Source organism: Sander lucioperca, chromosome 2, assembly GCF_008315115.2.
Source record: "Sander lucioperca isolate FBNREF2018 chromosome 2, SLUC_FBN_1.2, whole genome shotgun sequence".
Lineage (NCBI taxonomy): Eukaryota > Metazoa > Chordata > Actinopteri > Perciformes > Percidae > Sander > Sander lucioperca.
Genome location: NC_050174.1, coordinates 44883383 through 44892876, shown reverse-complemented (window position 1 = coordinate 44892876; position 9494 = coordinate 44883383). Strand labels below are relative to the sequence as shown.

Below are 9494 nucleotides of genomic sequence, written 5' to 3'. Positions count from 1 at the left end.
CATCATCCACTCTGCCAGACGCAATACACACTCACTAGAAACACAGAAAAATCCTGAAATGATCACTAAACTTAAACAGCTTTTTTACAAAAACTGTAAAAGATATCAAACTGAAAAGATAGAGCCGGATAACTGAATATTTTGTGAACATTTTAAAGTTTGTTTGGCGTCTGTAGGTGAAAGTATGAAGGAGCTGAAAATTTTGGGAGCGGAAGAAGATTTTAAGGATTTGAAGCATGTTCTCATTGACTTCAATGTTAAAAAAAAGTCATAAAAAGCTGAATATTTTAAAAAGTATAAATAGTAGAAAAAAAGTTGAAGAAGTCCCATCATTAGCTGAAAGAGCTGAACATTTTAAAAGTTGAATGGTTTTAATAGCTGAATGTATGCTGAAGTTACAGAGAGCCAAAAAACGTACGGAATAAGAAGCAGCAGAATAATAAATAAAGAACAGGATAACAATAGTTGGAATGCTGCTGAACAGCATTCCCACTAATAAAGAACAGGATAACAATAGTTGGAATGCTGCTGAACAGCATTCCCACTAAATAAAGAACAGGATAACAATAGTTGGAATGCTGCTGAACAGCATTCCCACTAACTAGAAAATGCATTTCCTGCGGAAAATGCGTGGGAATGCTGAATAGCTGAATTGCTAAAGCTAAACTAGTTGAATAGCTTAAATCAGTAAGAAGAAGGTGAAGTAGTGAGAATAGTTGAAAAAGTGGAAATCGGTAGAATGAGTATGAATTTCATTAAAAAGTTGAATAACACCATGCTAAACTGAATGTTGCAAAATAGTTATATACATTTGAGTCTGAGAAATTATTAACCGTATGGAAACACTTACAAATGCTGAGAAATGATGAAACAAATAGACGAAAAATCTGAAAGCCAAATGCTACTGTCTAAAAATGCTGAAAAACTTGTAAGTTGGAAGTTGAAACTGCACATAAGTGAAGAGCTAAAATACATTTTAGAAAAGCTGGAAGCTAAACTGTAATACTGTCAAAAGTGGACGTTTCAATGAATTGACTAAGAAGACTTATTATCAGCCATATCCATTGCATAGAACAAACAAGCAGAAAGAGAGAGAGAGAGGAAAAAGAGAGGAAAGATAAAAGGAGAGGAAAAAAGAGAAAAGGAATCAACTTTCAATAGCATATATGTCAGTGGTAACACACCTTGGAGCAAGTATGGGTTAAGTGTTTACTTCAGGGACACATTGATTGATGTACCTCAGTGTGTGTATATATGTGTGGCTGTGTGTGTGTGTGTGTGTGTGTGTGGTATGTGTGTGTGTGTGTGTATGTGTGTGTGTGCAGTGTGTGTGTGCAGTGTGTGTGTGTGTGTGTGTGTCTGTGGGCGTGTGTCTGTGTGTGTGTATGTGTGCGTGTGTCTGTGTGTGTGTTTGTTTGTGTGTTGCGTATGTGTTTGGTGTGTGTGATATGTGTGTGTGTGCAGTGTGTGTGTGACGTGTGTGTGTGTGTTGTGTGTGTTGTGGGTGTGTGTGTGATATATTGTGTGTATATATGTATGTGTATATGTATTATATGTATCTATCTGTATGTGTGTGTATATATATATATATAATATCTATATATATATTTTTTTTTTTTTTTTTTTTTTTTTTTTTATTCTTATTATATTATATATAATAATATTCTATTGCTGATCAGGATTTTCCTTTCCGCCCACATAAAATCTCAAGAACTTTTTTTGCGTAACATTGCCAAAATCAGGCACATCCTGTCTCAAAACGATGCAGAAAAACTAGTCCATGCATTTGTTACTTCAAGGCTGGACTATTGTAATTCCTTATCATCAGGTTGCTCAGACAAGTCCCTTAACCCTCCCAAACCCAAATAGCGCCGGCAGGTTTGAAAAAGCATGTTTTGATTAAAAGGTCGCAGAAAAAAAAAAACACTTACCCTAGAAAGAAGCTAAAATAAAACGTATTGTTCGTCGGATTCTCAAAATTCTGACCATCCATGAACTGCAGCCCACAGCACCAAACCACAGCACACCCTAGTGTTAAGCAGTGGTGGAAGAAGTATACAGATCCTACGTACTAATATCACACTGTAAAAAATACCTTACCTTAAAACTCCTACAATGTTACTTAAGTAAAAGTATGTTACCATCATCAGGAAAATGTACTTAAAAGTTTTTCCTTGCCACTGTTGCACCAAATGCTTGCTCTTGGAATTGTTGGGTCTTTGTAAAGTATAGTGTTGTCTAGACCTACTCCATCTGTGATAACCCCGGTTATGATTTGACACTATAAATAAAATTGAATTGAATTAGAATGGGTCAGAGGCAACCAAATGTGTGCTTTTATGGCCAAAACCGTTCTCCAAAGGTCTTAGTGTAGGGGGTATCAAGCATTCTCAGCCGATGTCCTCAGGACCTTTGTAACGTGAAAAATAAAGACACTTATATCTGATACTTCAACCCTTCAATCTTTCTAATGATTTTTGTTTGTTCTACAGTGATGATTACCAACAGGATGATGAAGAGCCTAGCACCTCTTCTGGAGGACAAGGTGCCAGCCCCCCTGCTGAAGAGCCTAGCACCTCACCTACAGGAAAAGATGCCAGCCCCCCTGCTGAAGAGCTTAGCACCTCACCTACAGGAAAAGATGCCAGCCCCCCTGCCGAAGAGCTTAGCACCGCTCCTGCAGGACAAGGTGCCAGCCCCCCTGGTGAAAAGTCTACCACCTTTGCTGCAGGACAAGATGCCAGCCTCTATGCTTCTACAGAAGGAGAGCAGCCACCCCAGCATGGGAGGGATCATGGACAGACTAGACGACGATCTCTTTCTCCACCACACAGCAGGGCACAGGGATCCAGGTCCAAGCGTGCACGACGTTTATCAAGTGGCTGGACCAAAACCACATCCAGATCTCCTCGTAAGCCAAAACCAGTATACTCAGCCACTTCCTGGAAAACTGAGGAAGATCCTGATGTATGTCCAAAGCGAAGAAGGTTTGTCCCAGCAAGACCCCCTGGACAAAAACTGAACCCGGATAAAACGTACACACCAATAGACCTTTTCAAACTGTTTTTCAGCAATGAAGCAGCTCTAACCATTTGTCATCACACAAATAAACAAGCTGCTAAAAACATTGCAAAAGGAAAAAAATATACATGGACTAACATCACCATGGAGGAGTTTTTCAGGTTTGTGGGACTGACTTTCTTTGTAACACTGGTGAAACTGAGTACGATCAGAGATTACTGGAAAAAAAACACAATTTTCAGTGTCCCTTTTGCAGCCAATATCATGTCACGGGACAGGTTTCATGTGATATCTTGGAACATCCACATGAGTGATCCTGAGGAAGATGTTGAGAATGACAGAAAGAAAGGGACACCAGATCATGACCGCCTGTTCCGACTGAAGCCCCTCCTGGACACCATCAAAAATGCTTGCTTAGCATATTACCACCCCAGGCAGAACCTTGCGATTGACGAGAGGATGGTGGCGACAAAGGCCCATACTGGAATGACGCAACACATGAAAGCAAAGCCGATCAGGTGGGGTTTCAAGCTCTTTGTTTTGGCTGACAGCAGCAATGGCTACACTGTGGACTTTAATGTGTACACTGGAAAGTCACAGTTTGTCTCAGGCGTTGGACTTGCATATGACTCTGTGATGTCCCTGATAAACACAGAATATCTGGGCAGTGGCTTTCGTCTATATGTGGATAATTTCTACACCAGTCCAAAACTCTTCAAGGATCTGTTTAGCCTGAATGTCGGAGCATGTGGCACATACAGAGCCAATAGAAAAGATTTTCCCCACACAGACTCAAATGCGCTGAAGAAAAATGCTCCTAGAGGCTCTATCAGGTGGATCCGTGAAGGCCCATTGGTTTTTGTGAGGTGGATGGACGCACATGAGGTCTCTATCTGCTCTACAATCCACCCGGCATTCTCTGGAAACACTGTGAAGAGGAGAGTCAAAACACAGGGTGACGACTGGACCACCAAATGCATTCCATGCCCAACACCTATTGTGCAATATAACAAGCACATGGGCGGTGTTGATATATCTAACCAGCTGATACAGTATTACTCTGTACATCACAAGAGCATGCGCTGGTACCGGACCTTGTTCTTTCACTTCCTGGACATTGCAGCCACCAACAGCTACCTCCTCCACAAGGAGCTTTGCAGAGAGAAGCAGGAGGAACCCATGAGCCACAGGGAGTTCCTGCAGGAGCTGACAGCCCAGTTGTGTGGTGTCACAGTTAAAACCCCTCCTGCCCAGACACGCAGTAGCCACGTACCTGTGGCTATTACTAAAATACTTGATGTAAGCAGGAAGGCTTCGTATGGACGCAGGGCCTGCATAAACTGCAGGCAGACCAGGAAGGCCAAACAGGCTACCCCCTGGAAGTGTAAGGAGTGCGATGTGGCCCTCTGTGTCATTTCAGACAGGAACTGCTTTGAGGCATGGCACAGCTAACTTTTTGGACGAAAAGGAACTGGGACTTGACTAAAAGAGTAAATAGTTTTTAATCTGTGTTGGCTATAATGTTTGTTTTTCCCCACTGATCACCAAGGCCTCAGTCTGGCTCAACGGATGTACATTGTGGTAGAGTTTTGGCAAACTAAAAAGTAGCCTACATTAGCAACCTGTGCCGGCACTAAATCCAACTTGTATTGCAGGCAGTGTTGGGCAGTAGCCAGTCCCTCCAGGATTTTGCGATGTCACGATTGCGCCAATTCACGCAAATTCAACCAATCACCGCAAATTTGGTGCGACTCGCAATTTTGACCAATCCCCGCAACTTTTCCGCAAATTTGACCAATAACCTGAAGTTTCCCGCGACTTCAACCAATCCCAGCAGTCCCACGTGCACTCTGAGAGCCAATGACCAAGCGGGAGTGAGAACGGGTTGATCATTTCCTTGTTTGTGATATGAAGACGAGCCGTGTGTGTGACTCGAACATCTCACATTTACCAACTGTAAACGTACAGCGAAAGACAAAAACACACGTGCAAAACATTTCAGACCGTCCTGCCAACTTGTATACATTTTAACATCAATGTAGACTGTAACGATTTAAAAGTCGCAGAAGTTGCTGCCGTTTCAATCCTGGCTGTCGGCTCTGTTCTCTGCTCCGTTCCCCCTGCAACTGACGCTTGCACACACACACACACACGGTGGATGCAGGACAAAAAAGTGATGAGACGACACAATGACCTAAATTGAGGACAGCTGCGCTCGTTATTGTAAGTGCAATGATAAGTTAAAGGACAATTCCGGCGCAAAACGAACCTTGGGGTTAATAACGTATGTGTACCCACTCTGTCATTCTCTGGGACATGTTTTCATGCTAATTGATTGTGTTTGTAGCTTGAACGAAGCTAGCGCAGACCGCTGGTTAGCTTACAACCCTAGTACAGTGTTTTTAGCAGTGGGGGCAGATCTGTCGGAACCCAGTCCCGCGCCTCGCCGCCAAATGTTTTACGTATTAAACGGAACTGACACTTCGCTGCAACACAAACAAATATATTTATTCACCTCTATTCACACACAATGAGGCATATTTTCATTTCGTTTTGATTGAACTGTATTTTTGAGGAACTGTGGGTCTACAAAATTAATTTAATTTTACAAGAAATTCTTAATAGGGAAACCAAAACCCAAAGTAGGCTATAGTATGAAACCATTCATAATGAAACTAATTACATATTTGCCTCAGTGGCAAAGTTGGCAGCCTTGCTGTGTGCATTTGATTTTTCTTGGCTTTTGGAAAAATAACTCCAAGGCTCGGTTATAGGGGAATTCAGAAAGAGGTGGCCCATTAATGCTGAGTAGCATAGGCCCTACATGCTGCTAGATGGTCCCCCTGTGGCCTGTTCCTTAACACTAGAATGGCCAGGACGGTCATTTTGACCATTTGTGGGTAATAACTTTGCTGAATAAAAAAATACAATCCTGCTGGTACCTGACTTTTCCTAAAAGAGTCTGTATTTAAAATTGTTTTTATATACATTACACAAAAGGCAAAGAAAATACAATCACTTTTACCTATTTTGGCCATACACGGTCATATTGACCGCTCGGATTTTTGCGGTTTTGTTTTTAGTCTTTTGCGTGGTTGGTTGCTTAGTAATAATCATAGTTTCTGTCAGAGAAATGTAACTAGCGGTCTCGAGTAACAAGTGTGGGCATCACCGATGGGCCGAAGGCAAAGCCAGAGTCGGTAACGTAGGCTACGACGGCGTGGATGGACTCAGTTCTGAATCAGAAGAAAAGCACCGGGCTCTCACTCTGTGAAAGGCACAGTACAGGTACGGCTGGTAGCTTTCTATGTGTTCATATAACTTTATACATCCTCGAACTGGCTGGAATCATTACACACATCCTCTCCAAGGAGTGCACCAGCTGTAAAATGTCCCGGAGGTAGTTCATGCAGCAACTGGCAGAGGAGCTGAGAGCGGAGTTTATGGAGGAAAAAAGGGCAGCGGCGCACGGTCCGAACAGTGCTGCGCACCCAGCCCGGTCTCACGGCAGTTTGTGTTCTCGTTTTTTACGTGGTGGCCAGCACGAAGTAAGCAAGTAATGTATTTTTTCTTAGATCTTTTTATGACCTACAATTTTATATGCTGTATAATGTGTTTATTTCTGCAATAATATATTGTAAAGTGCTATTGATTTTTCTTTTTGATAAAATGTAAAGAAATGTCACAAAAACATACTTTCCGATGTTTTGGGCTCACTCTCACTGAATCACGAGGTTATGAATGCATGGTGATATTTTTGCAATGTAGTCTAACATTAGACTGAGATTACCTCACTATAGACGATGAGGCTCTTCTGTCTCTCCTCTTCCATGCTGCTGCTGGGGCATTTGGGTTAAATGGCATCGGCACATGCAGTTCAACATCACATCTCCTTAAGTCCTCTAATATTTCCTCATTTATGTCATCAACACATCCACGATTCATGGAAATGTTGTGTAAAACAAGGTCATATTTTTCCTTGTATTTATGTATGGTTTGCAAAAATGGGAACTGCTGGGTCCGTGAGATGAGAGAAGCAAAGTGTATGCGCGGTGTGCACACTCTACATTACGGCCAAGCATGCGCCCTTAAAATAGCATCTGAATAACGTGCCACTGACTTTAGACTAGGTTTTTCCTGGTCTGTGGAACTGTTTTCTGAAACTGCAAAATAGCACTAGGGAACGTTTGCGCCGGAACACGCCTCCTCTTTTTGCAGAACCGCCCCCGGGAGCGCAAGTTCATTCCCTAATTTACCGATGTGAGTCTGTTGAGGGAAAAGTCCGCTGTGCGTTGGGTGCAAAATATGAATGATACATGCGTTGGTGTACAAAGTCAATTGCGCTGCGTGTAAGATGGAGCCCAATATCTCTAAGGTTAATAGAGTAGACAGTTAGTGGGTTCAAATCACTCTCGCCATCTATTTTGCAAGGGCACCGTCACTGCATCCGGTTGCAGACGGTTGTGATTGGTTTAAAGAAATGGAAACAAGCCAGAGCAATTTTTCCCTTATCCCAGAATAGATATGCGGTGTAGCCACACCATACTCAAGCGCTGACACAGCGCTGTGGAGATAGGTCTGCCAATGAGAGACAAGTGAACAAAACATAAATGCACAACAATGGAATGAAATTGAGGATGATGTCATTATGGGGTATGGCACTATTGTACATGGCTTAATCACTTATTTATTACACCACCCCCAGAGCATTCTAAGTGGCCCAAATAAAACACACTTACAATGTTGGGTGACCCAACAGGTGCATGCTGGGTCTGTCCAGCGGTTCGCTGAGGAACTTTTAACTTCAGTGAGGTGTGTGTGAGGCCTTTCTGCTGTATGTGACAATGTTCCCTGATGTGACTGCAAATCCTCTTTCAGCTCAAAATGTTTGAAACAGGGCTGTCAAAATAATGTGTTCATTTCAATTAAGCCACACACAGCCTTTCACTGTTTACCTTTGTTAAATTGCCTGAAAATAACACCAGGCTCGGCCATAACATTTCTCCATTCTTGGCTGAGATGGACAGGATAACACTGCAGTGTTCCTCTACCTCTGCTCTGCTCATAGCTTAATCCCGACAGAAGGCTACGGTGAATTTCACGTTAGTGCAAAAAGTTAGTGGACTGCAGAGACGTCGCTCTGCTCTGCACTGTGTGTGTGTGTGTGTGTGTGTGTGTGTGTGTGTGTGTGTGTGTGTGTGTGTGTGTGTGCATAGAGACACACAATCATAAATAAAATAATAAAAAAATAAAATGCAGTAGTAAAGACTCTCACACTGAGCTGAAATGGAGTTAAATATTCGGGTCCAGCCCAAATATTGATGGGCTATATGTGAACAACACACATACACAAAATTACAAAGCATGTCATTAACAGCCTTGGTTTAAATATTTCAGAAGCGCAGTGGGACAGAGGCTGAGTTAGGACACAGAGAAGATTATTTATGAGACATTTATATATATATTTATATGGATAGTTGTTACAATTATCATTTCCCAGTGTGTTGTGAAATGCAGATCCTCTCTGTTCGCTTTTGGTGCAAAGAGTTAAGAGGCTTTAGTTCTGACATCAGAGCTGAAAGCTTTGTTATGGGATGTTGCGCTGCTTCATCACCAAAAACTGTCTATTACACCACTTTTAGTTCCACTTTGCGGGCCTTACCGGCTTCAAACAACAGTATTGCCCTGGCATACAAGTGCTTAACAGCAGCTCATTGTCAATTTCATTTGCCAGTTTGTCCAACAACTCATTCAACATGAATTACAAGTCCATTATTTGCATTCCAGGGGAGGTTCACTGACTCTGTAATTACGGCTGTGTAGGAAACCCTCCATGTGCAGACACACATGCACTTTCCAAGCCCTGGATTCAGTGACGCAGGCAGTGTATAGACAGGCTGAATTAGATAACTGCTTCACTGTGCCTGTGGAAAAGAACATCACACACTCTGCTGGCGTCATGGTGCACAAGCTCCACCTGGAAGCTCCATTAGCAGCAGGCTGCAGCAGGTGAAGTGGAAAGCAGCCAGTTATGTCGGGAGGAGACATTGAGCTCAGCCGCATAAAATTCCCAAACTGACACATTCATAAGCATATATATATATATATATATATATATATATATATATATATATATATACAGGCATGCTCATCTGCAAAAACACAGGATATGTATGTACATGCACACATACAGTACTCTCCGTTGTAGCACTGCAGGTTTTTGTCATACCTAGTAATTTCCTTTGAAAGGCCTTAATTGACAGCCATTCACGGATACTTTGGTGTAAGTAGATTTGGGTAGCTATGATGCAGCACGAGGCTGCCTTACATATACATTTAAAACCATAGAGTCAAAGCTGTACTGGTTTTGGCTTTAGCTGTCAACAAAGGTTTTTAAATTCCAAACAAACCACTGGTTAACAGTTTGCCACAACTTAGTCTGGATCAATGTGGTGCATTTCCACGTACCGGAT

At 42.2% G+C, this 9494-nt stretch overlaps 1 protein-coding gene across 1 annotated transcript; it reads left to right on the top strand.

Annotated features, from left to right (window-relative positions):
• Window positions 1–3165: 3165 nt before the first annotated feature.
• Window positions 3166–4473, top strand: LOC116050663 (piggyBac transposable element-derived protein 4). The gene has a single exon (XM_031300902.2). It carries the CDS (start codon window positions 3166–3168, stop codon window positions 4471–4473), a length of 1308 nt encoding a protein of 435 aa, XP_031156762.2.
• Window positions 4474–9494: the final 5021 nt, after the last annotated feature.